This window comes from Spermophilus citellus (genome assembly GCF_964194105.1).
Source record: "Spermophilus citellus genome assembly, chromosome: 3".
NCBI classification, from domain to species: domain Eukaryota; kingdom Metazoa; phylum Chordata; class Mammalia; order Rodentia; family Sciuridae; genus Spermophilus; species Spermophilus citellus.
The window spans coordinates 50,778,171-50,805,977 of NC_138184.1; the positions used below are offsets into that span (position 1 = coordinate 50,778,171).

A 27,807-nucleotide genomic window follows, 5' to 3' on the forward strand; every position below is an offset into this window, starting at 1 on the left:
TTTAGAGATCCACATTTTTCTCCATAGTCATTGGTATAAAGTAGTACTAATTGTTTTTAGAATCAAAAGAATCTCATCTATACATACTTTCTTATTCTCATGTTGTTTATTTTTTGTCAAAATATTTTCATCCTACTGTCTTGGTTATTTTTTTTTTCCTTGAATGTTTAATTCACTTTTTATCATCTTTTTTTTTTTTTGGTACCAGATATTTAAGTCAGGGGCACTTAACCACTGAGCCACTTCCCCAGATCTTTTTAGTATTTCAGTCTCACTGAATTGTTTAGCACCTTGCTAAGTTGCTGAGGCTTTGAACTTGGGATCCTCCTGCCACAGCTTCCTGAGCTACTGGGTATCCTTAATTAATTTTTAACAATCTTTAAGTCTATCAATTTTTTTGACTATACCTTTGACTGAATTTCAGACTGATAAGATACTCTTTTTTACATTATCGTCTTTTAAAAAAAAATTTCTTTTTATTTGTAAATGGACACAATACCTTTATTTATTTTGTTAATATGGTGCTGAGGATCGAACCCAATGCTAGGCAAGCCTCACATGTACTAGCCTAACCTCTATTTCTTGGATTTTTTTTTCCATTATTGGAACGGTCCTATTGGCATTCAATAAAGGTAAATTGTTATATGCAAAATCACTTATCAAATATTTCAGCAAAATTTTGTATGGTTCAAAAATATGGTAGCCACTAGTCTTATATATATATATATATGGCTATTAAGCCCTTGAATTGAGGCTAGTTTGATCAAGGAACCGATTTGTTAATTCTGGGTCTTTGTTACCATGGAGCCAATGTTCTAGTGAGAACAATTAACAAATATATGTTGTGAGATACATTAAACGTCATGCAATCCAGCAAACTAAGTAGGTATGGCAAACTACTGTGTTTCAGGTGGACAGTAGGGAAAGCTCTTTTAGATAGTGACATCTGGTTAGAGACCTCAGTGAAAGGATGAAAGTAAGTTATGCATTGGAAGGAAGGCATTCCAGGAACAGGGAACAAGTGGAAAAGTCTTCCCATATAGCCTATTTGATCTGCCATATTCTGAAAGATAAAGTATTGGTCTGCAGTTTTGCCAAACTCTTGTATATTTAAGTATGGTTTATATACTTTACATTGTATTCAATGTATATTGATTATTAAGTGACATCATGGCAGTTACCATATATCCTTTTTGCTCCAATTATGGATTTCAGACTCTTTCACTGTTAACTTTGCTTTCTGCTTATATCTGCCCAATATATCCTTTGTCCTGTTTTCAAACTTTGGAATTCATTTTGAGACCACGAGGTAACTTGAATCTGGGAGCTTCTAACTAATCACATTTATTATACTTAATGATGTGTTTGTTCTTATTTCTGTCTTAATTCCCCCCCCCCCCCTCATTTTTTTTTGTGGTAATAGGACTGAACCCAGGGGCTTTACCACTTAGCTGCATCCCTATCCCTTTTTAAGACAGGGTCTCAGTGACCAGGTTGGCCTCGAACCTGTGATCCTCCCATCTCAGCCTCCTCAGTAGCTTGAAGTAGTTTGTAGGGTACATGACCGTGTCCAGTGATTTTTTTCTTACCTTAAAAAAAATATTTAAGGGGCTGGGGATGTGGCTCAAGCGGTAGCGCGCTCGCCTGGCATGCGTGCGGCCCGGGTTCGATCCTCAGCACCACATACCAACAAAGATGTTGTGTCCGCCAGGAACTAAAAAATAAATATTAAAAATTCTCTCTCTCCTCTCTCACTCTCTCTTTAAAAAAAAAATATTTAACTCATTTTTATTGTATTATCTTTGATATTTTCTTAAACTCATAATTTGAAGTCCTATGCCCTGGTACTGAGAAATATATAACATTACTTTAAATAATCTTCCTACTGCCATTCCCACTTTAGAAGGACTTTATAGCTTTGTAGGTTTTCACTTTGGTCCACCTTTAAGTAAAATAGAGATTAAATGTTTTCTGCTTAACAACAGCTCTTATTTTAGGGCTACTAAAATGTTCATTTTGCCACAGATTTACATTAGTAAATCTTCAGAAGGGTTTACTATTGTTAAGAATAGTAAACTAAGAACTTCCAGCTACAGAATATGGTGCTTATATTTTTAGAACCATAACTTTAGGTTTTACTAATAAACTTGCAGAACAAACAACCAATGGCCCTTTAGACATGGGTGAGTTTTAAAAAGTTTAACGACTCAATGATTATAAAACTTCGACAAACTGTACTTTTATGAGGCATTTATTCATTATTTATGCATACCTGAAAGAAACACTGCATACTTTTGTTTTCTGTTCTCCATTTCAGAATAAGGTAAGGTCTAAAATATTTATTAACCAAAACACAACTGGGTTAGAAGTGAAATATAAATGACAACTAAATCTACACCCATCTGTGCTGTAAGAGCATAGGTGATTTCAGCTCATGTTTGCATATGAAAGCAACTGGAACAAAAGCAGGTGGTAAGTCAGGAGAACCCAAATCAGTTATTTTTAGCATGCCTCTTAATTTTTCTGTCCCCTGGTTTCTTGTCTTCTGTGCATGAGTCTTGAAGAGGTAACCACTTGAGGGGATGTCGGCGATAGATGGGCCATGGAGGAAGTGTCAGCTAGGCCAGAACACAGAAAAATGCATAAATTATATGTATTAAAAGTTACAAAGACTATTTTTATGTATAATGCCTGGTTCCAAAATAACACCTATTCTAACCAAGGCAACAACTGATATTCCTGTAAAAGTTTTGAGTCACACTGTCCAGACAAGACACTATAAGAGGCAATGTGAGCACTGTGCGAAATTCTTGCTAGCTTTGACTCTTGCCTGAAATAGCTGCCAAAGGAAGATGTACCTTTGTATGCAGCTTACACAATCAGACACTACTTGACATTCCACTTTTTCAGTGATAGGAGAAACACTGATGGGAAACATGAAAAAAGAGTTGGTTGTGGTTCTCAGGGGCAATCAAAGCAACCCAACTCAGAAAACTTATGTTGCTACTAACACTCAAATATCCACAAATTTCTTACCAAACAGGAAAAAGCAAATCCGGCCATAACTATATAGACAGTCCATCCGAACTGTTCAGCCACGTACCCGTAGATAAATCCAACTATCTAGAGACAGACAAAGTATATTAAATACAGTCAAGCTTGGGAGGGGGCGATTGAAAAAGATTAAATGTAAAACCAATACTTACTGCAGAAAAAAGAATAATTCCCTGAAACATCTGTTCAGCTAGCTTCTGGCCCTTATAATCCTAGAGGTAATGGAGAGGAAAAAAAGGAATTGGTTCCACCACCGAGGAGGTACACTTGGCGCCCAGAACTCACCACTTCGGCAAGGGAAACACTAAGATCAGGGGTTTAAATTTTGAGTTTCCTGGGGGAGCTTGCGCGTCCTAACGGAACACCGACAAGGGAAATCCTTTTTGAGGAAGGGAAGAGGACCCGAGAGGCACAATTCGCGAAAGAGGTTGGAGAGTAACCCCTTAGGCTGTGAGCCGCTCAGCACCGGCTTTAGCGTAGCGGGATGGGATCCTGAGGCAGCACCTCACCATCTGTGTGGGCAGCGAGCTCAGATGTTCCAGCATGGTTGACTCAGTAGGCGGAGAGCAGAGCGAGAGCGACGGACACTGAAGCGCAGCTTTCAGAGTCTGAGGACGTGTGTCGCCCGGAGGGCGAGCAAAGCCGCGCTGTGTGATGGCCGCGGCCCCGGAAACGGATGTGTCCGCCGATTCGGGACAGACCGTGGCCCCGCCCCGCGGCATCGCTAGATGACTGGTGCCTTCCCAATTGGCCGCAGCCCGGCGCACCGTCCGCGAGGACTGAGGCAATGACCGGGCTGAGGCATTACGCACCCGCGTGGGGTTCGCCGTTGAGCTGCTGAGTCCCGGGAACCGCGGCTCGGGCGCGGCAAACTGTCCACCGCGCCTCCCCTGCTTAACTGCTGCCGGAACGCTCCGGGTCTCCATGGCGACGGCCTTTTTTCGGCAAGGACCCCGGCGGCGGGGCTGTCCCACGGCGCCTGCTGAGCGTGGCGCTCTGGTGGTCAGGACCGCTGGCCAGCTTGGGGTTGTTAGACGGCGTGGCTGCCATCGAAGTCGTGGGCCAGCGGGCAGGTGGACTTGACCCGGAGTGCAGAACACGCGGGCGGCCGGACGGCGGGCTAGGTCCCGGGGCCTGCGGTGCGGGCGCTGAGCTGGCGGGGCGGGCCGGGGCGCGGGCGTCGGCTCCTCCTCCTCCTCCTCCAGTAGGTAAGCCTCGCTTAGAGCGGCTGAGGGGCACCACTGGTCTGACCGTCTTAAAGCGGCCTGGCGGGAACCCTGGAGCTTCACACCACCTCTCCGTCACTCCTAACCGTAAGGGGCCCCTGATGACCCCTAGAATTTAGTGGAGGTAGCCCGAGCCATGTCCTCCAGAGAAAGGAAATTCCTTGGGAGTGGTACCAGGTTGTGGGCCGCCCCTCAAATAGCGTGGAAAGAGCCTGCGCCCAAGGGGACCTAAATTCGGCCTACTGACCTGCTTGCAGGCTTCATCTGCCTTCGCAGACCCAAGCTGGGCCCGCCCTGTAGAGACCGACCAAGGGTTCCCGGGCTCCTCCAAGGCTGCTGGGTATTTCAAAAGCTTGGACCCTCCCCGGTCATTGAGCACACGACTTCGACGAAGCCCAAGCTCTTGCCTTTCTAGATCCCCAAATATGTCACGGTATACTGCCACATCATCCCAGAAATATATGACAGATGGCTTAGCAATGGGGGAAAGAGGTGGAGGACATGTGGCAGCCCGGGGAGGTGCAGATCAGCGTGGGGCCTGGGAGGTTCCATAAATGCTCAAAGTCAAATTCCAGCTCCCCAGTGAAGGGTTAGGAGAAAGTGGCTCTAGATACTCACTTTCTGCCCTTTCTTTCTACCCTTCAGTAAATGGTCTCTTTTGACACTTTCCCAAGCTCAGAAGGAGCCAGCGTCTGTAGCCGATAGATGCAGAGAAGGGCAAGAGTTAAACAGGTCTTTTTAAGAGTTAAATAGCTCCCTCTATTTCTCAGTGTATTTGAACAATTTCTTGTTCTACGTTTAAATAGAAATATCCCTTTGCGTTGTGTCTCTTCAAGTGCCTGTTGTAGGATGGCCATATAGAGATCTTAAAGTATTTGAACTATAAAGATAAAGGAAAAAGAAATTGCCTATTAGATTCCTTTTGAGAGAGAGCTCCATTGGAATCCCATGTTTTTCCTTATGTTGGAATTTTTTTTTCATGATTTTTACCAAAAAATGCTGTTTCTTTCTTGAGCAGAGAACTATTCTTGCTCCCAGATTAGCAGGATACTTAAACAAACATCATATACTGACTACCATTTGCCAGGCATAGTTTTTTAGGTAGCAAGGATATATCAGTAAATATTTTCATTGTGATCCCTGTTTTCATAGAGCTTACATTCTAGTCAGGAAAGACTGAATAATCAAACAAACAAGACAATTTGATAATTAAGGAGGAAGAATGGTGTGAACTTTCCTGATGGCCTCTGAAGGGATTAGTAAGGGGTGAGGCGGTCAGAAATGACTAATCTTTGATGGCCTGTACCAGAGTTTTTGTTTTTGTTTTGTTTTGTTTTTGCCATACTGGGGATTGAATCCAGGGGGCACTTTACCACTGAGCTATATCCCCAGCACTTTTTTATTTTGAGACAGGATCTCAATAAGTTGCTGAGGCTGGCCTCCAATCTGTGATTCTTCTGTCAGCCTCAGCTTCCAAGTAGCTGGAATTACAAGTGCCACATGTCCCGTTCAAAGTATTTTGAATGTAGGAACAAAAGTGTGATTTGGAGGCTGAAAAGTAGAGTACTGTGTGCAAGAATGATTCCCACTATTATGTATAATTATAATAATGTACTAATTAAAAATTTTAAGAGACCAAAAAAAAGGGGTGGGAATGGAGCTAGAGACTAAATCCTTTTTCAGGTGTTTAAAGTGAAGAGAGGCAGAAAACTGGGCCTGTAGGTCAACTGGGGGCTGGGGGGTGAGAAGAATGGTGTCTTTTTTTTTTTTTTTTTTTTTAATAACTGGAAGATACTTGAACATAGAATGCTGAGAGGAGTGATCCACCAGAGAGGGAAAGAAGTTGATGAAACTACACCAAGAAAATAATTATAGGATAGACGATAGACAACACCAGTGGAATGGACTTTAATGGAAATGCTTAGGCTATAGTGACAGGAGAGACTGAAAAACAGGAACAGCATTGGAAGTGTGCATATAAATGCAGGTTGCTGGCAAGTAAACTGGCAAAGTATTCTTTTAAGGTTTCTTTCATATTAATGATACCTACCCTGGGATTTGTGTGGGAATAGGGGTGTTTTATTTATTTATTTATTTATTTATAATTTATTCTAATATGACAGCAGAATGCATTTCAGTTCATATTACACATATATAGCACAATTTTTCATATCTGATTGTATACAATGTAGAGTGACACCATTCGTGTCTTCATACATGTACTTAGGGTAATGATGTCCATCTTATTCCACTGCCTTTTCTACCTCCAACACTCCTCCCTTCCCCTCTCCCTCCCCTTTACCCTATTTAGAGTTTGTCTATTCCTCCCATGCTCCCCCATCATCCTCTTAGGTTGTTTTATTTTTATGACTGATTTTTGAAATTTGAAGGTTTATTAATTTCTAATTGAAATTTCTAAAAGAAACATTAATTTTTATTATAAACAATAGAATATTACTGATCAAATTGTACACAATTGTGTACTCTTTCAAAAATATAGCTACTATTATACATCCAGATTAGAAATACAATTTTGTGAGAAGTCCTTTTAAACAAATCAAGGAAGGTTTATTACCAGGAAAAGAAATAGGGATCAGACATATTCTTATGATAACTGGCATTTTGTATGTTGAAGAGTTTTAGGAGCAAGTGTTTTCTGCCATTCTGATCTATTTAAGTAATTACTTTCTGAAATTGTTTTTCTTGTGTCCAGATAACTGAAATAGCACAAGTACATGTGCCTCTCAGTCCGCATACTGTGCTCCCTTATAAGTAACTTGTTATAAAAGTTGACATGGTAACATATTGTCCTTTGTACCAGCAAGTAGCAGGGAGATTGTTTTATCCAGTCTAGGTAGAAGTTGGCTTAAAGTAGGCAGATGTTAGGTCTTTATCTGAACAGCTCCCAATCTGTCAGCTTCTGTAAGTAAGGCTTAGCCCACAATGTGATAAGAGACATAGCTTAGGGTATATAAGGTGTATTCTTTAGAGAAGATGTTCATTAATATACTTCATGTATATTGTCCTAGAAAGAAATGGGTGTGTGTGAGCGTGTGTTTTTGTTCTAGATTGTTCTTTAGGAGTCTGAACTACTTTCCCCCAAATTTGTAATCTGGCCTGTGATTCCAGTTTTTAAATACTTCAATATATTTCTCCATTTTTGAAAGGCTTTGAGAAGTCAACACAGTTTACCTATGATGAAATTAATTCAGACTTTGATACTTAGAAATGTTTCAAAGTGCTTTGTAAAATAAATTGCCTTATGTAAACACAAGGTACCATATTATTGGTGAAGATGAAGTTAAAAAAGAGTTAAATGTAGAATCACAATATCTTGGATACATAAAGTCTGTCTTAATGAAACATTTCACAGAGATTGTTGTAAAAATATAATTGTTTAATAAATTTAGTTTCACCTACAATCTTGTTTCCATGGAATTATTTGTTTTGAAAAATTAAAGGTGATATGAGCTGGGAAGGACTAGCCAGGTGAGAATGACAATATTGGATACCCTTTTTTTTTTCTTTTTTATAAATAGTTTTTAGTTGTTGATGGACCTTTATTTTATTTATTTGTATGTGGTGCTGAGAATCGAACCCATGCCTCACACAATAGGGGGCAAACCAACATATATGCCCAGAAAGAAGCTCTCTCATTTTTTCTTTCTTTCTTTCTTTCTTTCTTTCTTTCTTTCTTTCTTTCTTTCTTTCTTTCTTTCTTTCTCTCTCTCTCTCTCTCTCTCTCTCTCTCTCTCTCTCTCTCTTTCTTTCTTTCTTTACTGGGGATCTAACCAGGGACCTTTACCAATGAGCTACATCCTAGCCCTTATTATTTTTTTTATATTTTGAGACCAATCCTTTTTTTTTTTTTAAAGAGAGAGTGAGAGAGGAGAGAGAGAGAGAGAGAGAGAGAGAGAACATCTTTGTTGGTATGTGGTGCTGAGGATCGAACCCAGGCCGCACGCATGCCAGGCAAGCGCGCTACCGCTGGAGCCACATCCCCAGCCTCATCCAATCCTTGATTGGTCATCCTGTCTCAGCCTCTTTAGTCACTGGGAATACAGCCCCTCCCTCCCCCACTTCCCCTCCATCTCTTTCTCCCCACCCCCTCTCCCTCTCCCCTTCCCCCTCATATCTTTAATATTTGAGAACAACACTGTAAACTCTCAGGTCACTATGGCACAAAGAACTGAGTCCATATCTAATTTTTTTATTTTCTTTTTTGGCACTAGGAACACTTTACCATTGAGCTACTTCCCTAGCACTTTTTATTCTTCATTTTGAGACAGGATCTCATTAAATTGCTGAAGGTCTTGTTAAGTTACCAAGGCTGGACTTGAATTTGTGACCCTCTTCCCTCAGCCTCCCAAATTGCTGGGATTACAGGTGTGTACCACCATGCCCAGTAGCCTGTGTCATATTTAAGAAGGAGTTTTAAGTGTAAATTCATTCTGAAATGTTTCTATAGTGGGTAGACACTAGGAATTCTTTTTTTTTTTTTTTTTTTTTTGGTACCAGGAATTGAACTCAGGGGCACTCGACCACTGAGCCACATCCCTAGCCCTATTTTTGCATTTTATTTAGAGACTGGGTCTCACTGAGTTGCTTATTGCCTCAGTCCTCCTGTCTCAGCCTCCTGGGCTGCTGGGATTACAGGCGTGCGCCACCACAGCCAGCTAGACACTAGGAATTCTTTTTTTTTTTTCTTTTGAGAGAGAGAGAGAATTTTTTTTTTAATATTTATTTTTTAGTTTTCGGCAGACACAACATCTTTGTATGTGGTGCTGAGGATCGAACTTGGGCAGCATGTATGCAAGGCGAGCGTGCTATCGCTTGAGCAACATCCCCAGCCCAACATTAGGAATTCTTGATAGAACTTCTTTTGCTTTCCATCTTGTGGTGACATACAATGTACAAGGCTAAGGCTACATATTTCTAAGTTATTTTTTAGTATTAAGACTACCATAAAGATTTCAGATCCCAAATTTGTTTCTTGGAGACTAAGGATTCAAAATGAGTTACTGGCAGAATATCTTATAAACCTCTTCTTTCTACCTGAATAAGTGTTGGCATTTTGATGGCCATTTTCATGTACTTACTGACTTTGGGGGCTTGATTTTGTTTTGTAGGGCTAATAACTAGTATTTATATAAGACAGAAGAAAAAGATGTCATTCCGTAAAGGTATGCTCTCTCTGCAAGTTATGTTGTTTTTTATAACTTAGTCAAAGGTAAAAAAGATCTTAATACAGGTTTTTTTCCATCTGTTTCAGTAAACATCGTTATTTTGGTCCTGGCTGTTATTCTCTTCTTACTGGTTTTGCACCATAACTTCCTTGGACTGAGCAGTTTACTAAGGAATGAGGTTTCAGGTATGGGAAACCTTACTAATATCATGGAATTTGTTGAGGACCTGGAGTTTCTTGTATCTCACATCCTAATTTATATAAGGAAATGAGAGCTTGCTTCTTGGCTTTAACAAAAACTAGGAAAGACTCTGGGAATAGGCATGGTGGGTACTCATTGTGCTCTTATGGTGTCCTCCCATACTTTTCTTCTCCTTGTAGAGTAAGTTGTTAGCTAAGAATTTTATCTGACGAGAATATTCCTTTTCATTAAAACAGAGGCCTTAGAGGGGCCTCTGTGGACTGCCATCTGCTGACATTTCAGCAAGTCGGGGCTTCAGAAGATGTGAGCAGGTACATGACCCTGATATTTGATGCATGATTTGGTCACCAGGAGTGTCATTCTGGTTACTTTCCTTCACCTGTTACTTTAACTTGAGCAACCACATCAGTAGAACTCTAGTTATAAAATAGAAATCATAAAAGCTTATCAGCTAATTTTTTAAAAACCATTGCATAATTACAAGTTATTTTAAATTGCTTGCACTTTTCTACCTTGGTATTGAGGGATGTTTAAGGCTTCAGGGTATTAGTCAAAAATCATTTTTGTATTACTTGCTACCCACTATAGTTGATTCAGAGGAAGACTATACTAACTTTCCCCTTTCACTGAGTACTTATAGCATATAGTTTTTTTGTATATGTTGTTTTGGTGGGGTTTTTTTTTTTTTTTTTTTTTTGGTGCTTGGGATTGAACCCATGGCCTTATTCAAACTAAGCACATGCCCTACCACTGTCCTGGTAAGCATGTTTTGTAATATGTATGTATATATTTATGTATAGTATATACAAATAAAAAGTAATACATGCTTCTGGTGGAAAAATTTTATAAAAAAAGCTTCATGAAGGCAATTTGTTCATTTCTCTATTTCCCATACCTAAGAATGATGATTGATCAAAGGAAGTGTCCAATAAATATTAGTTGAATGAGTGATTTAATTGCCTAGAGATAATTACTATAAACTTCCCATCTTTTTCTGTGTATATTTTTTCCTACAGAGTTGAGATTATACTAAATTGTACGAATGACATGTTTTTCCATGTGATTTTATCATAAGCATTTCACCGTGGTGGCAGAAACTCTTTAATATTTCACTTGCATAGTTTACTTGTTTCCATAGGAAATTGTCTTCTTATAGTTACTTCTAGATGATGACCAAATGCATTACATGCAACACACACATATACTTATTATCTGTTACTCATTCTCCACAATGGTAGGGATTTGTATGTTTTATTCATGGCTGTATCCCCAGTGCCTATGTATTGCCAATCACATAATAGATACTCAGTATATGATGGAATAAATGAAGGAATATACAGTCATCCCTCTGTATCCATGGGGGACTGGTTCTAGGACTTCCCAGGACATCAAAACCTTTGGATATTCATATAAGATGGCACCCACTTGAATCAAATTGTGAAATATGATATATTAAGAACTTTGTAATGTTTTGAACGACCAACAATAAATTAAAAAAAATTAAAAAAAAATAAAAAGATAAAAAAAAAAAAGATGGCATAGTACTTGCATATAATGTACACACATCCTATTGTATACTTTAAAGCATCTTTAGATTTAACTTTCTACAGTGTAAATGGTATGTAAATAGTTGTTATACTGTATATTTATGTAGTAACAACAAAAACAAGGCTCTTCTTCAGTATAGTAATTTTTTCCTCATATTTTTTATCTTAATTGGTTGAATTCACTGATATGGAACCAACTAGATATAAGGGACTAGTACAAAAAGGCAAGAAAGAAGGTTTACATCATACTTTTAGTTACTGGGAGTAATGCGTTCTGTTTTCTAATTCAATTTTCTACTCCAATCTAGAAGCTTTTTCTTTTCAAATTCTAATCGGGGTTGCAGATGTAAGTCAGTGGTAAAGCACTTTCCTATCATGGGCAAGGCCTTGCACTCTATCCCCAGAATCACAGAAAACATTCAGATGGATGCTGTCTCATTAAATTCTGATTTCATGCCTACTTAAATGATTTGTAGTTTGAAAAACATTTATGGTTTATTTCTAGGTTTTCACAACTATGAATAAAATTGTGACTTTCGTGTGTGTGTGTGTGTGTGTGTGTGTGTGTGTGTGTGTGTATGTGTGGTGCTGGGGAATCAAACCTAGAGCCTTGTGTATGCTAGGCACCAACCTATATCCCAACTAAAATTGTGACTTTTGATTACTTTTCAGATTTTGTCCTTAAGAGTGGTGGCAAGGGAAATGATTAGGTCAAAAGCCATGTACCTCTTTAAGGCTCTTGAGCCAAATCACTACAATACATTCTAGAAAGGTGCTGCTACTTTCTTACTAATAGTCTATCAGTGTTGTCAGCCTGATTTTTAAAATCTTCCACTTTTGCAAAAGCTTGGTTATATACAGGAAAACAATTTCTGGGTTGTATACTTCAAAGTTTAATGGGAGAGAATAAGGTAAATTGGTACCATATCACCTTACTTCTTTCCTTGTCTTGGACGCTGTATCAGAAGTTTATAAGATTGTGTTTGTATCACAGTGCCTTCCTGTATGTTTTTTTCAGATTCAGGAATTCTGGGGCTTCAGCCCATAGATTTTGTTCCAAATGCTCCCCGAGAAGCAGTTGCGAGGAGACAAGAGGAGATTCCTGTGGTCATTGCAGCATCTGAAGACAGGCTCGGGGGAGCCATTGCAGCTATGAACAGTATTCAGCACAATACTCGCTCCAGTGTGATTTTCTACATTGTTACCCTCAATGATACAGCAGACCATCTGCGGTGAGCTCTGCTTACCTAATGATTCTGCCTCTAGTGGTGCTCTAGAGTAGACCAGCTGCCAATCCAGGACTGTTTTAATATATAAACATGTATATACACACATGTATGTATACATATGTGGTATATATTTATACAGTTTGGATTATACACTATAAACTATGGTACATTTTTCCATGTGATTGTATCAAAAGCATCATGTCCCTGATAGCAGAAATGATATAGAGCTATGCCAGGAAGTAAATGAACTATGCACACTGTTAGCTCCAGTTATTATTTTTTTGGTAATACAGCTTTCTCAAAGAAAGAAGCAGTGTTATTTACTGCTTCTTAATCATAAATTCCGTATCTCATAGATATGCTCTGAGTATTTTTAGAGTGGGAAGACACTTGGGAACAATGGCAGGATGGTAGGATGAAGCTGTGAGCAGATTCTGACCTAAATCTTAGTCCAGGGTGGCTATTTTCTCATCTGTAATTTTGAAATGAAAACATCAAACTCAGCATATGGTATGTCAAGCACTAGCACATAGTAATTGCTCAGTAAATTGTCATTAACTATTTTAACTGCTGTGATTATTATTCCAAGAAACAGATTAACGTTTGTCAAAGTTCTAAGACATTTTTGTCCTTGTGGCTTTCTTCATGGTTCATATTTAATGAAAAGTTATGATTTTCTCGTATTTGAAAAACTCAGAATCCAACTAAGATATAGAATACTGCATTAAAATAGACTACAGAAATAACAGTGTCTTCAGAATGTTGATTAAGAGTAGACTAGAAAACAATGTGCATTACTTCTTCAGGAAACACTGGCTTTTCTTAAATTACTTGACTTGGGTAGATATATTACTTAGGATCATTACAGTGAATTAATAGTGATTCTATAGATAAAGACTACTAGCTTTCTATATAATTAGCTTTCACTCCATTACACTTTGGCTTTATTTTCTTCAGTGTATTTGGAAGTTTAAGAATTAAATGGTTCATGTGGTGATAGGATTTTCTCAATTCTATCATTTTTCTATAGTAGTTTTTGTTGCAAGAGAATTTCCATATCTTGGTTCAGGGAGGGATTTTAGTGGGAATAGACCTTATTTCAGATGATGAAACCAAGTCTCAAAGGAGCTTGAAAACATCCATTTAGTCCTTAGGATCTCTCTCAATAATATTATGTTCTCGGGCTACGGTTATGGCTCAGTGGTAGAGAGCTCGCCTAGCATGAATGAGACACTGGGTTCATCCTCAGCACCACATAAAAACAAAATGTGTCTACCTAAAGATACATAAATAAATATTTTAAAAAACATTATGTTCTCATTAGGAAAGCAAAGGTAAGGCTATTGTTTGGAAACATCAATATTTAACTTAAATGGTTTCTTGTTTGTTTTTAAATCAGGTCCTGGCTGAAAAGTGGTTCCCTGAAAAACATCAGGTACAAAATTGTGAATTTTGACACTAAACTTTTGGAAGGGAAAGTAAAGGAGGATCCTGACCAGGGGGAGTCCATGAAACCAGTGAGTTCCATGCATCCTTGTTTATACTTGGGAGGATCAGGAAATCATTAGAATTCCTGGATAACTATGGGTTCAATGCAAGTTTTGCCCAGGGGACCAAATTTGGACAGTTCTAAGAGTCCTTTGGCTAACTTCTGCCAAGGGTTCTAAGAACCTTTTATAATAAAAGCAGAAGCCAGGTGTGATGGCAGGTACCTGTAATCCCAGCGATTTGGGAGGCCAAGGCAGCCCTGTCTCAAAAGGGCTGAAGATGTAGCTCAGTGGTAGAATGCCTCTGGTTTCCATCTATAGTACCCCCCCCCCAAAAAAAAAGAAGCAAGGCATAGGCACTACCCTATGCCAACACTTCTTTCCTTTTTCAGCTAACCTTTGCAAGGTTCTACTTGCCAATTTTCATTCCCAGTGCAAAGAAGGCCATTTACATGGATGATGATGTAATTGTGCAAGGTACCAAATAATGTTACCATGAGAGCTTTTCTCCAGATTGTGGGCTGTAGTGTTTGTCTTATTTATGGTCTTTTGGGGCTAGGGCTGGGACTCAGTAGTAAAGCACTTGCCTAGAATTTTGGGTTACTGGGTTTGACACTCAGCACTACATCATAAAGGTATTGTGTCCATCTACAATTAAACAATGTATATTATTTATGTGTGTGTTTTTTTTTTTTAATAAAAGGTCACCATAGGGGGAAGTGGAACAGGGAATCCCAAGGCAATCAGAAATGTTAATCTTAACACCATATCCATTTCAGGTGATATTCTTGCCCTGTACAATACACCACTGAAACCAGGACATGCAGCTGCATTCTCAGAAGATTGTGATTCAACCTCTACTAAAGTTGTCATCCGTGGAGCAGGGAACCAAGTAAATCCCCCCCTATAAAGGTTTAAAAAGGAAGGAGCTCATCCTTTTCCATTGTTTACATTCCCCAATTATTTCAACCCCAACTCAAGCGTTCTTTTCTAGATTTATAGACCTGACAACACAATTCTCTTTGAATATCTGGTGAAATATCAGTATCTAGATCCCATTGCCTTAGAACCTCAACCTTACTTTTATTGGCTAATTATCTTAGAAGTCTTAGTTTAACAAGCTGTTTTCTTAACTGGCTATAAAATTATTAATCTTTTTCTGTTTGAAGCAGCAAGAGTATGTATTCCATTTGTTTTTAGTACAATTACATTGGCTATCTTGACTATAAAAAGGAAAGAATCCGTAAACTTTCCATGAAAGCCAGTACCTGCTCATTTAATCCTGGAGTTTTCGTTGCAAACCTGACAGAATGGAAACGACAGAATATAACCAGCCAGTTGGAAAAATGGATGAAACTCAATGTTGAGTAAGTATATAACTGACCTAGTCAAAAACTTATTTCAACCCTGAGAATCTTGAGTAACAGAAGTTGGTCAGTACTTCACTGACATTTGTTATTTTTCCCACCAAGAGAGGGACTGTACAGCAGAACACTGGCTGGCAGCATCACAACACCACCTTTGCTTATTGTATTCTACCAGCAGCATTCCACCATTGATCCTATGTGGAATGTCCGTCATCTTGGTAAGTAATTAATTAACTAACTCCTAAGCTAATAAAGGATTAAGTGTCCAAGGAAGGAACCACCTTCAAGAATTGGACTTAACACTGTTTCAAGTTGTTTGGCATGGCATTGCCTTGTGTTTGACAGGTATAATCATTTGGCTCTTTCTCTTAAGGTTCCAGTGCTGGAAAACGGTATTCACCTCAGTTTGTAAAGGCTGCCAAGTTACTCCATTGGAATGGACACTTTAAACCATGGGGAAGAACTGCTTCATATACTGATGTTTGGGAAAAATGGTATATTCCAGATCCAACAGGCAAATTCAGCCTAATCCGAAGACATATGGAGATCGCAAACATAAAGTAAACTAGAATTTAAAACTATAAGCATTTCTCAGGAAATCCTTGAAAGTAACAGTGTGGGAAGTAACAGTTGGTAGGCCTCAATTCCTATTTGTTGCAACCCATGGAAAAAGAGATGTTTCAGCTCAGTAAAGATGACAAATTGCCCTGTCTGGCAGTCAGCTTCCCAGAATAGACTATAAATGTGTCTCCATCTGTCTTACCAAATGTTTGCTTACTACAGTGCTGACTGGCCAGAAGAAAGAACTGATAAGACTGATATAACCAATTCAGCTAGCTGGTATGGCTAGCTTAAAACTGCTGCTTGGTTTTAATTTTGTAAACCTGTGGCCCAATCTGTAAATAAACCTACATTTTTCAGTAGACTTCTTTGCTTTCAGATAAATACTTCTATCCCTTCACTGTTTAAGAGAGGAGTTTAATGTAGATTTTTTTAAAAAATATATTTTTTTAGTCATTGATGGTCCTTTATTGTTTATATGCAATGTTGAGAATCAAATCCAGTGTGTCACATGCTAGGCAAGTGCTCTACCACTGTATATATTTTTTAAAACTGTATTTGTATTAATGTATACATCATAACACATATTCACAAAATTTACACTTTGTCATGGCAAAACTGGCACATTATACACAGAACATTTTGATAGTTTGCTTAAGATGTTCAGGAAATCCTTATAAAAGGACAAGTTTCTGTTACACATAATCTGTGCTGAAATCATAAGCATCATCTTCTTGAGTCATTTTATCCAAGTTTAAAGAGCTTGCAGATTCACCTGAAATGAAGAAAAATAAAGTGGGGTTTACAAAGCAATTCTATGCTTAAGCTGCTTTGTTAGAAGTCCTTAGCCTCAAGCTCACCTGCTGTAGATTCTTCAGGTGGTGGCGGCGGCTCTCTTTTCTCTTCTATAGGAGGCACGTCTGAGATCTTTTCCTATGGGATAAAGAAATGATGCAGGTAATTTAGTAGTCTTTGAATGTACACTTGTTACAATACCAGAAAACTCACTTTGACTCAGAGAGAGAATACACTTACATCAGCTTCTTCACAGTCAACAATCTCTTCCTCACTGACCGTGTCTTCATTGTCCTTCCCCTCCTCCTGTTTTCTTTCTCTCTGTCTTGGTAATTCTTCAGGTATGTCCTTTTCCTCTATTACTCCATTTGTCAGACCCGAAGACTGGAAAAGTATGCTCTTGGCTAAATGAGGGCCCTTGATAGCTAGTAAAGGAAAAAAAAAAAAGACCATATAAACAGATATGACCTAATAAAGGTCTTTTAAGCAGATGAAAATAAGCAGTGAAACAAAAGTCTCTCTCACCTTCTATGCTATGTGCATTGCTCTTTTCCAGTTCCTCAAGATTTAAGCCCCTTTTCATGCCTGCCACAATACTTTCATTAAAATGTGGAGGAGGAGTCCAGGAAGTTGGGGGATGACAATAGTAACTTAATGAGGCACTGAAATTAAAAATAAGATCTATCAAAAAAACAGTTACTGGGCTGGGGATGTGGCTCAAGCGGTAGCGCGCTCGCCTGGCATGCGTGCGGCCCGGGTTTTATCCTCAGCTCCACATACCAACAAAGATGTTGTGTCCGCCGATAACTAAAAAATAAATATTAAAAAAAAAAAAGAATAAAAAACAGTTATTGCCAGGGGAATCCAGTGGCTTAGGAGGCTGAGGCAGGAAGATTCCAAGTTCAAAGTCAGCTTCAGCAACTTAGCAAAGCCCTAAACAACTTTGGGCAAGACTCTGTCTCAAAAAAAACCAAAACACAGAACAAAAGGGCTGGGGATGTGGCTAAGTGCTCCTGGGTTCAATTACTGGTACACACCCCCCCACACAAACGTGCTGAGGATGGATGTGGCTCAGCAATGGAGAGCTCCTGGGTTCGATCCCTAGTACTCAAACAAACAATGCCAATAGAATCCTTACCCTGTCCACTCAGACCACAGTAGTTTGGCAGCACATTCAACATTTGGGCTTCCACCTTTTTGGTGCAGACCTCTCCTCTGAGCAAGTTTAGTAAACAATTCCAGAGAATTCTTATAGTCTGGGACAGTATAATGCAGTACAACCTTAAAGCAAAATAGGAAATTTCATTTGACTAATTGAGTAAATGAAAAAAAAAAATATCTATTTAAAATGCTTATACTACAAAATGGTGGTGAGGAGCTCAACAGAGGGGAAGGAGTTCTTTACCTGTCGAGCATCAGCCTGGGACAGGATGGCACTGGCAGCCTCCATTGGTTTTACTGTTTCAATACTTGCTGGACTCCGCAGAGCAAGTGCAGTTAAGGAGTTAAGTGGTGACACAATCAAACTTGGACTATCTATGATTGTGATCTGTTTGTCCAAGGGAACAATCTGCATGTTCCTGAAAGAAAAGAAATAAAATCACCAGGGGCACAGGTTATATCTGGAGGGCAACAGAGAACACGAAGCTCAGGGTTGGATTGAACAAACTCAACACAGTGAGTCAGATCCAATTTATCATCATTTGCTTCATGTTTACCTGAAAGCCTAACATTGTATTCATTTATTTTTAGAGAAAAGCACTACATGTTGTAGTTCACATATCTACCTAAACACATGACTATTTCCTCTACCCTAAATACTGTCATTTTTTTTTCTACCTGGCAACCTGTCTCTCATTTCCCAAAGCCAGGTGCAAACATCACTTTCTCCGAGGCGGCTCTTTTCTCTCTCAAATTAGTTGCTTAATTTGTCTTTAAAACTATATTGCAGGCAGCCACCCCACTCCAATCAATTCTTCCCCAAGCACACCGCTAGTTCCACCCTCTTCTTTTTACTGAAAGTTTTAAAGAACAGGAAATTACCATCCTCGGGATAATAAAATAAAATCATATTTACTCATCTATAAGAAAAATTCTTTGTTATAGAACACCATAATTTACCTTGTAAGACCCATGGAAACACCAACATTACATATCCGCTCTTTTTTTAAGCTGTTAATGATGCTGCTCTTGCCTACATTTGGGAAACCTACAAATAAATAATTCATAGATATAAAACACAGTATGGACTGATCATTATGAAATTTCCTCTGCACAATTTTATGTTTGCCTGATGTTTAGAGCTCCTTCATTCCTTACAGAAGTAATAAGAGGGCAGGAAAATACTATTAATGCAAATAAAGGAGGAGTATGCTTGTATGTATTCATTTGCAGTGCTAAGGATAGAACACAAGGCCTTGCACATGAAAAACAAGTGCTCTTACCACTGAGCTCCATCCATATCTACCATGAGCCAACTTGCTACAGTGAACTGAACTTAGGAGCAATTATGTAAGTTTTTCTCTAAATCTTTTGTGTGGTGGTAAATGGGGCAAGAGCTAATTTTTGAGCAAACTATTTCATAACCTTGTTCTCACTTAATATCAGCTAAGTAGATCTTGAAATTTGATTGAACTCAGGGGCACTAGACCACCGAGCCACACCCCCTGCCCTATTTTGTATTTTACTTAGAGACAGAGTTTCACTGAGTTGCTTAGCACCTTGCTAAATTCCTGAGACTGGCTATGAACTCTCCTATCTTTCGGAGCTGCCGAGGATTACAGGCATATTGACCTGCTAAGTAGTTCTTGACTCAAGAAAAAAAGGTAGAATGTGGTGAATTGAAACTCACCAATTACTCCAACATGAATAGCTCTGCCGTAAGTCTCCTGAAAACCTCCAAGAAGTTTCAAGAGGCATTCTTTGCCAAAGCACACTTTATGTTTGAGTGGAACAGCTTTCTTCTTCATCTTGACATGTTAAAATTCAAAATACATTAGTTTAATTATTCTGACAATAGATAAAACCCAAGAAATCTGGCATCACTAGACAATTGCCTTTCAGATATCTCTGGATGAAATCAGAGTTGGATCTTATTATCTTTCATTTTTTAAAATCAACATTTTGCATACTCATCATATTTCAACCATTGAAAATCTGAAAGAATCACACTTCTCACCACTAATAGTAAAGTGTACCTTGGTTATCTTCCCTTTGTCCTTCAGGTATGTTGAGGCTTTAAACACCACTGTTGGCAATTCTTTCTTCAAATAATTTAGCCAGCTCTCCAAATTCTCCCTTGGTATTAGATCTGATAGGAATTACAAATATGACATATACTTCAATTTAAATTTCACTATTGTTTACCTTTTTTCAAAAGGATTTAAATGGAAAATGAGGGAAGGACAAGTTGCCCTCATCCTAATGTCTACACTTCTGTATTTCAGTTCCTCCTGTATAGCTCAACCTTCCAGAACTGAAGTCAACCTCTATATTATACCCTACAGGTATATTTATTTAATACAAGTACCAGGATTTACCCTCAATTAATTTAACAACAACCTGGGTTTCTAACCTTAACAGTGATTATTCCTTATGTTTCAAAGAGTCTCTGTTCTGGTTTCTACTTTCTGGTTTCACCCTTCCACTGCTCAAACCTAGACAATCTTTCATTTAAATATTTGTCACATAAATTTCACTTGCTTTGAGCTAATACTCAACATTATGCAGGTGGCAGGAATTTTGAACACTGTCATCACATTTTGAAGGGGAAAACCAGGGATTAAGGGGCGCTTAACCACTGGGCCACATCCCCAGCCCTTTTTTGTATTTTATTTAGAGACAAGGTCTCACTGAGTTGCTAAGTCTGGCTTTGAACTCATGATCCTCCTGCCATAGCCTCCCAAGTCACTGGGATTACAGGCATGCACCACTGCACCCAAATCTCAATGGTTCTTTACATGAAAGTACCAAATAGCAAAAGAATAGGAAAAAACAGTCCTATCACTTGTAGAAACAACCTACTTCCCACCACCCAGCGCTATCTTTGGCAACTACAGTGCACGGAGCTCTGGCTTTGTTGAGGTCAGAGTTGGATCTTATCAGTCTTCAGTGACAATCAAGACTGTTCAGATGTTTTCCTCATACCTCACTCATGCAGGTTTAAAAAAAAAAAAAAAAAAAAGACATCCCTTTTCCTCACCTGATTTATTTAATACAAGTACCAGCTTTTTATGTCCACTCTGGACAATAGCATCTTCTACCTGAGGACACCTACAACCAAGAGGATCTCTGGCGTCCAACACTTCTAGCAAAACATCTGAGGCTTCAATCACCTGTCAAGGAATAAATAATCATAATGCACTCCTTGTTTTGGGAATATCCTTATCATGAGTCTACTGGGATTATCTACTTGGCAACAAGGTAAGCTTAGAGTTGGAGCTCATGTCTTCACTTTAGAATGGAGAACATTGAAATGTTTATCATTTCTCATATAGCTTGCTCAGCAGCCTCTGAACAGCATGGGTTTTAAAGTGTAAATACCCCCATCTTCTGAATATGTCACCACCCACACTGAATTATGTAGTCTGATAGGCCCTTTTAGCCTTGGGAACAACTACACCAAGAATATACCACCCTGTTGATCTTGGAGTTACCTTTACAAGGCTGGTGCCAGGAGTCTTAATTTTTTGAATCAATACCATTTTTTGACACTGACCTAGACTAAGGTACCTTTTTAAGTTCCTGACAATATAACTTCTTTGGGTGCTGTTTGCTCAACTTGGCTTTCTTAGTTTTGCATAGTTCCAATTCCTAGAGAATATAATAAGGATGAAAGGACACAAAATTAGATATATGACAATTGTAACCTGTATTTTCCACAATTAGGATCAGTGTACTTGACTTTTTTTTCAGTATTTATTTTTGATTGTACATAATACCTTTATTTTGTTTATTTATTTTTATGTGGTACTGAGGATCGAACCCAGGGCCTCACACATGCTAGGCGAGAGCTCTACCGCTGAGCCACAACCCCTGATTTTTAAAAAATATTTATTTTTTAGTTGAAAGTGAACACAATACCTTTATTTTTTATATTCATGTGGTGCTGAGGATTGAACCTCACGCATGCTAGGCAAGCACTCTTCCTCTGAGGTACAACCCAAGCCCCATTTTTTTTTTTAAATACTGAAAACTGTCTGAAATCAAGTTATCTTCCTCCCCAAAGGTCCACCAACCTGCATATATGCAACTCATTTCTTTTCTTTTTTTCCGTTGTAGAGTGAACACAATACCTTTATTTTATTTTTTAATGTGGTACTGAGGATAGAACCCAGTACCTCACACATGCTAGGCAAGTGCTCTACCACTGAGCTATGACCCCAGCCCGTCATTTCTTATTTTTTAAAAAGATGTAATCCTACCTCCACAGGTTCCACATCAGATGGCTCACCAACAGGATTAGTTTCAAGTTTTCTTTTCTTTTCTTGTTCCTTCTGCCTATCAAGTTTCTGCTGTTGTTTTAGTTCTTCCAGCTGTGTCCAAGAGAAATGAGAAATGAGTGAGACAGTGATGATTAATATTGTTAACTTATTTTAGAACACTTCTTTATTTTGGAAGTGTTTTGGTTAACATAACTTACCTGCTGTTTCCTTAGCTCAGCTTCCCTAAGAAGAGCTTCCTTAAAAGGAGCACTATTTGGAACTCCTGGGTCTTTCCTAGGCTTTTTGTGACCCCGTTTTTTAGCTTCCCTTCTCAATTTCCGATGATGCTCCCGAACCTATTATGAAAAAAAAATTCCATTTAATAAAAAAAAAAAAAATCATTCTACTTGAACAGTATTTAAGTGAAAAACCAGACTGGCTGCAGTTCAGTTAATCCTTTAAAAATGTCCTAAAGAAATGGTTTAATTGGAATCACATAAACAACAAATATATGTTTAAAACAGCAAGAAAATGTCACAAGGTGGTTGTTTGTAAGAATTATTATCATGTTTACAGATCTTATTACCAAATTATTGTACTTTCCCATAGCTGTACTCCTTATACATAAGAGTTTGTATCTATGGAATATCTAAATTTCTAAATATTTAATCCAGTCTTCCTCACTGAAGATGGGGCAAAAATCAGATTTACAATACATTTAGTACACCTGTCCCAAGAAAAACACTTCTTACCTTTTTTTGGATTTTATACCGCTTATGACAAGTCATGCGTTTACTTGCTTTCTTCAACTCTACAAAAAATAACAAAAAGTTTAAAATGAAATAGCCACAAATGATCAGTATATTTAGTTTTTGTTGAGTAGACTACGCTGGCATGTCTTTTTTTCTGTTAAGACGTTAGTTATACCTACATTTAATAATTATGTGGGGAATCAATACGAGCGTACATGCCATTTTCAAATCCCACTGAATGGATTCAATAGATCAGAAATGGAGCCATTCCCCGCACCTACTCTTCCGACATTAGAATGAGGTCACACACAGGAACGTGAGACCCTGAAGGTCAGCCACTTCGGATCAAGCACCACCAATCACAGGCAGGAGGAACAGCGCGTTTGGAAGGCGGCTCTCCACTCTTAGCCGCAGAAGGGAAAACACTGGTCTGGTCTTCTCCACCCTTCGGGCCAAGCCTTCCTTGTGGACAGTGGGTTCACGGTTAACAGGATCGACTGGGGCCTTGCAACCCTCATTCTACGAGGGAACGCGGGAACAGGGCCTCCACAGTCCACCCCCCCACCACCTCCCCAGAGACCAAGTCATAAAAGAACGCCCTGGAGAGTTCTGCGATCACCAGAGGTAGGGGCCTCTTCACCCCCTTCTGGAGACCCCACTCACTCGGCCGCTTCATGGTGTAGCCGGTCAAAACAGCAGCGCCGCAGAGATACCAGAAAACGACGTAACTCCGAGAGCGCCACGTGCTAACTGAGGCCACGGCTGAACGTCACGCACTCACGCTACTGCCGTAAAGTGCGAAGCCGTTCTTTCGCGTGCGCGCGCACGCAGTGTCGCGCAGAATTGGGTTCGTCTGGCGGCCGCGGGCTAGTTTTACGGCAGCGCTGGGAGGGGTGAGGGCAGTGAGGGCGGCGGGTGCCGGAGACGGCAGCGGCCGCGGCCAAAGGAGCAATAGCAGCAGCCGTGGCGGCCACGGGGCGGGGCGCGGCGGTCGGCGACCGCGGCCGGGGCTGCAGGCGGCGGAGCGGCTGGGTAAGACCGGGCCTGGGACGGGCGGGGCCGTTTCCCCTCGGCCAGCCGCCGGGCCTTTGTGTGGGCCCGGGCGGGCGGGAGCCGCGGTGGAGGCCCCGCCCCGGCCGTAGAGACGCGCCGGTCGGGCCGGGCGCGGGCGGGGCGGGGCGGGGCGCGGCAGCGGGCCTCCGGACGGGCCCAGGAGCCTTGCCGCACCTGCCGGCCGGGACAAAGGCGCGCCACTGCCCGGAAATTCCCCGCGCCCCTCTTTCCCGCTCGTCGCCAGGCAGCTTCAAAGCTGTCAACGTTTCCCTTAGTCCCCGGTACGAGTGACAGGTCGGGAAAGTCCTTCATTTTCTCCGCCTTTCAGGGCCTTCTTTTTTTTGTTGTGTCTTGACGGTTCGACACAAACTCTTCTAATGACTTTTCTTGTCGTATAATTGTTCAAAACGGTGTACTTTTATTAGTGGGACTTATTTTTATAGTAAGGCCAGATATTTGAGCTTCTCATCTGCAACACCAGGAAGAATCGAGGTTTTGTAAACTATTTGCTGGTTTTAAAATATTTTTTCATCTTAGAGTTTTCATTACTTTCTGAAAGGGAAGCATAGTCTTTTATTATAAAAAATAACATTGGCTTTACAAATGAGGAATACATACTACAGTGGATGTAGAAATTCTCAACTATAAAAGCATATGTTGGGGCAAAACATTTTAATCCAGACTCCTCAAAAAAAATTTATAGTTTTTTTTTTATTTTATTTAGTTGTAATCTTTTTCTGAAATTTGATTTGGAAGTAAATTGGATTCAAGACAGAGGAGTATAATTTTTGCTTTAGTAATTGTTTGCACATCGACCATATTTTGAATTTAAGAGAAAATGGAAGATTGGAAAGAATCTTTTTAAGAAGTGTTTTAGAACTTCTTAAAACAGTTACAAATATGTGTGTGGATGAATGGAAGGATCTTCACCACTTTCTTTGGCTTTAGGAGTATATACCACAAATAAGAATACTTTTCCTAAGTCTGCAAGGTAAACAAATTGTTTATACAATAGCTGTGATCAAGCCATCAAATATCACAAAGAAGAATGTTGACTTTGAAGAATCTATTCTAAGTTAAAACACAGGCTACAAAATATATGGTTTGTTAACACTTGTTTTTTTTTTTTTTTTTAAAGGTTACTAAGGCATGGATAAATACAAAAAGCTCTGAATGCCAATAGAAGGGTGGTTTTTCTCTGAGTAGAAGAATTGAAGGTGTTTTGGGTTTTTACCTGAGTATTTTGTTTTTCAAGATTTTGTTTTAGGCATGTATTACAGTACTAAATATCACTAGAAGCACAGAAGAATACTGAAAGTCTTATAAAATATCAAATATACTTTTTGATTATACTGAGTTAATATTTTCCCAGGTGTACGTTATAGTCTTTACTGCCCACTATAAATTATCATTGGTAGTAAAACTTTTGGACTTGTTATCTTAAACAAGGCCATCTTAAAACCTGGAATTAACTTCAGAATCTCTTTCTTTCCTGTTCATGAAAAAAGAATTTCTGAAGGGATGCTTACAGATCTTTTTAAACTATTCAAATAAACTTTAATTTTAAAGGTCCTGCTTAAGCTCCACTTTAAATACCTTTATTAAAAAGGTACATTGAGCATCCAGCCTGTACCCAATGCTATTCTCCAGAACAGATTTACAAAAATAAAGGAGACCCTGCTCTTGTGCCTGCAGACTATGTAATCCTAGAGTTAAGCTTTGAAGTGTCAAGGTGATTTTGTGTATATATGGTCTTAATAATTCATATATGTACATATATATATATATACACACACACACACACACACACACACATATATATTTTACTGTTCTCACATTAGGAGTGAAGAAACAGATCTGAGAGGTTGTGACTCAGGCAATATCAAACATAATTAGAGGTGGAAGATCTGAGACTCCTAATCTTCCAGCATAGGTCCTGTTACTTCTCCCACCTTAGGACATTGCCTTTGTTACCAAACTTCCAAATTACTCTTTGGATTAAAAAAAGTTTTTAAATTATCTTTCAGTTGCATCATTTTCTTATCTTACCAAATAATGATTCAAGGATTTTGGGATATTGCATTATCTAAACTACATACACTGGTAATTACTTTTTTTTTTTTTGATCATTTGATCTCAATGGATAATTTATAAAAGTAATTGTGAACTATCAAAATAGTTGAAGACTAAATTCATGTGATGTCTTTCCAATACAGATAGGACTTTCAGGAAAAATTTGTCTTTCTCTGAATTTTGGGACAGTGGGGCATTTTTCTAGATTCTGCTCACATGAGCCATTCTTGGTCTGTTCCAGCTTACCAACACTTGGTGTCACATGTGAGCCTCCCACATGTGTTCACTCTCCATTCCAGCTCTGTGATTGAACTCTGCTCTTATTGACTAGGGGGCAGTTGGGCAGGCATGCTTCATTCCTGGAATTGACTGTCGTTCCATGTGAGTAAAGGGGAGTCTCAGTGAGACATCTTTCAGCATATGAAAGCATTTGGTTTTAAGATGGAAGATATGTCAGGTACTGTTGGTGCTTGAGCCTTTGCAGCAGTTTGATAGGTGTCAGACAACTGATATGCCTGTTTTCTCTATCTTTCTATAGCAGTTCTATTTGAATGTTTTCTATGTACTCATTTTTACTTTTTCTGACCCTTCTTTTCTATTTCCCCTTTCTCTGCCTTATTCTTTTTCAGTTTTGAATATACTAACACTGAATCAGCACTTCTAAAGCCCTGCCTTCTCTCACTGGCTTCAGTTGGCCTTCAGACATAATGAGGAGACTGGCTTTTCGAGGCGCTGGTTGTGCTCTGGTAAAGCTGGTAAATTACTGATCATCTAAACCCTTTTCCTTTTGTTCCTTGCCTTTCCCTTCCACCTTTCTTAAATCCTTTCCAAAAAGAGTCCCTCCTGTGTTCATGAAATTCACCTGTGTCCTTGTCATAGCTTATTTACAAAGGATTGATTCTTAATTTTTTCAACTTAAAAGAATTGAGGCCAGTTTATCAGCCTTTTATAAAATGAACAAAAATCAAACACAACTTGATTTTTCTTGGCCTAAGCTTTTGGGAGGTTTAGCCACTTTTAGCCAACTTCAAACTGATATCCCATATAATAGACAAAAGCCTAGAGGAAGGAATATCATCACAGTAGGTTCTGTTTTAAATACCAGGAGAACTTCTTTAGAGGAAGAAATGAGACTCTGTTTGTCTCTGTTGCTTACCAGGATTTTTTGTTTTACTATATTTTCTATTTCTGGAAGATCCCAGGCTTCTCTCTCCATACTACTGGCAGCCAGTGCTCTGTGGTTCCTATTCATTCATGGTTTCCTGAAATGGAAGGTTAATGAGTAAAACTGGGATCTTTTTTTCTTTTAGCTTTAGAAAAAGACTTTTGAAATCATAATGTGCTGTTTGATACTGTTGCTAAATTGTATAAGCATTGTAGAACTTTCTTGGATGGATAACCTTTCCGTGTATCTATATCAGATCATTTTAACGGTTGTATTTCTTATGTTATAGTCAAATTAACATATTTGTAAGGTTGTGTTAAGATTAGTTTCTTAGCAGTTGGTCAGAAACTGAGAGCAAATATTTATGTGTTTCTGAACCTTCAAGCAGGATTTAAAAGCTCATGTATGAGGTGCTTTTCCAGATAATTTGATGAGAGTAAAGCTTTGATTTCAAATTTTGAGGTTTAGAATATGTCATATAATTGAAAGGGAGGTTAGTCTGGATTACTAGAAGAGTTTCACAGCACAGTTTTGCTACTTCAGGAATGACAAGTCACGTTAATGGCATTAGCAGGGGTATATCTTGTGGGTCCTGCTGTAACAAATGGGAAAAATTCATTTTCTGGGTTTTTAATTTCTGAATACATCTGAAATGCTTGAAAGATAATTGTCTTCTCTCCCTTACTTT

General features: G+C 39.1%; 4 protein-coding genes across 39 annotated transcripts in view; 2 read left to right on the forward strand and 2 right to left on the reverse strand.

Moving 5' to 3' along the window:
- Positions 1 to 2,235: 2,235 nt before the first annotated feature.
- On the reverse strand, positions 2,236 to 4,119 carry SPCS1 (signal peptidase complex subunit 1). Its single transcript, XM_081282898.1, has 4 exons — positions 3,564 to 4,119; positions 3,207 to 3,266; positions 3,037 to 3,123; positions 2,236 to 2,618 (listed from the first exon to the last, which is right to left on the reverse strand). Exons 1-4 carry the CDS (start codon positions 3,978 to 3,980, stop codon positions 2,493 to 2,495), a joined length of 690 nt encoding a protein of 229 aa, XP_081139024.1. The 5' UTR covers positions 3,981 to 4,119; the 3' UTR covers positions 2,236 to 2,492.
- On the forward strand, positions 4,031 to 16,249 carry GLT8D1 (glycosyltransferase 8 domain containing 1). 6 transcript variants are annotated; one of them, XM_081282893.1, is made up of 11 exons: positions 4,284 to 4,367; positions 8,513 to 8,666; positions 9,410 to 9,463; positions 9,553 to 9,651; positions 12,233 to 12,446; positions 13,843 to 13,960; positions 14,323 to 14,407; positions 14,710 to 14,822; positions 15,131 to 15,297; positions 15,403 to 15,515; positions 15,671 to 16,249. In XM_081282893.1, the coding sequence occupies exons 3-11, from the start codon at positions 9,448 to 9,450 to the stop codon at positions 15,859 to 15,861; spliced, it is 1,116 nt and encodes a 371-aa protein (XP_081139019.1). In that variant the 5' UTR covers positions 4,284 to 4,367; positions 8,513 to 8,666; positions 9,410 to 9,447; the 3' UTR covers positions 15,862 to 16,249. The 6 variants fall into 6 exon arrangements, with proteins under 6 accessions (XP_081139020.1, XP_081139018.1, XP_081139023.1 ...); XM_081282894.1 differs by lacking the exon at positions 8,513 to 8,666 and having other exon boundaries at positions 4,031 to 4,367; XM_081282892.1 differs by lacking the exons at positions 4,284 to 4,367; positions 8,513 to 8,666 and adding an exon at positions 4,128 to 4,262.
- A 147-nt stretch (positions 16,250 to 16,396) lies between these two features.
- On the reverse strand, positions 16,397 to 23,646 carry GNL3 (G protein nucleolar 3). Of its 2 annotated transcripts, none has more exons than XM_081282890.1 (15): positions 23,492 to 23,646; positions 22,829 to 22,887; positions 22,295 to 22,432; positions 22,077 to 22,187; positions 21,385 to 21,465; positions 20,855 to 20,987; positions 19,851 to 19,963; positions 19,505 to 19,622; positions 18,775 to 18,862; positions 18,059 to 18,233; positions 17,792 to 17,934; positions 17,179 to 17,315; positions 16,894 to 17,078; positions 16,719 to 16,791; positions 16,397 to 16,633 (listed from the first exon to the last, which is right to left on the reverse strand). In XM_081282890.1, exons 1-15 carry the CDS (start codon positions 23,502 to 23,504, stop codon positions 16,554 to 16,556), a joined length of 1,647 nt encoding a protein of 548 aa, XP_081139016.1. In that variant the 5' UTR covers positions 23,505 to 23,646; the 3' UTR covers positions 16,397 to 16,553. The 2 variants fall into 2 exon arrangements, with proteins under 2 accessions (XP_081139016.1, XP_081139017.1); XM_081282891.1 differs by lacking the exon at positions 23,492 to 23,646 and adding an exon at positions 23,110 to 23,447.
- A 57-nt stretch (positions 23,647 to 23,703) lies between these two features.
- The window catches only part of PBRM1 (polybromo 1), a gene marked incomplete at its 3' end in the record, with an annotated part of 92,901 nt that continues 88,797 nt past the window's right edge, over positions 23,704 to 27,807 (forward strand). For 16 of the 30 annotated variants that reach the window (XM_081282860.1, XM_081282864.1, XM_081282865.1 and 13 more), the window contains exons 1-2: positions 23,704 to 23,860; positions 26,584 to 26,709. In XM_081282860.1, the coding sequence (XP_081138986.1) occupies positions 26,662 to 26,709 (48 nt within the window). In that variant the 5' untranslated portion in view covers positions 23,704 to 23,860; positions 26,584 to 26,661. The other 14 variants (XM_081282885.1, XM_081282866.1, XM_081282867.1 and 11 more) reach the window with 5 other exon arrangements.

Bases quoted from the DNA above. Each gene is read 5' to 3' on its own strand.
- GLT8D1 (XM_081282894.1), top strand. The intron at 13,961-14,322 runs GTGAGTTCCATG...TTCCTTTTTCAG, and splicing joins AGGGGGAGTCCATGAAACCA to CTAACCTTTGCAAGGTTCTA. The intron at 14,823-15,130 runs GTAAATCCCCCC...ATTTGTTTTTAG, and splicing joins TCCGTGGAGCAGGGAACCAA to TACAATTACATTGGCTATCT.
- SPCS1 (XM_081282898.1), bottom strand. From the start codon at position 3,980: ATGGAGACCCGGAGCGTTCCGGCAGCAGTTAAGCAGGGGAGGCGCGGT. The intron at 3,124-3,206 runs GTAAGTATTGGT...GTCTGTCTCTAG, and splicing joins GAATTATTCTTTTTTCTGCA to ATAGTTGGATTTATCTACGG. The intron at 2,619-3,036 runs GTAAGAAATTTG...GTTCTGGCCTAG, and splicing joins GATTTGCTTTTTCCTGTTTG to CTGACACTTCCTCCATGGCC.
- GNL3 (XM_081282890.1), bottom strand. The intron at 17,316-17,791 runs GTAAGGATTCTA...TTTTAATTTCAG, and splicing joins CTGTGGTCTGAGTGGACAGG to TGCCTCATTAAGTTACTATT. The intron at 17,079-17,178 runs GTGAGAGAGACT...TTCCTTTACTAG, and splicing joins CAATGCACATAGCATAGAAG to CTATCAAGGGCCCTCATTTA.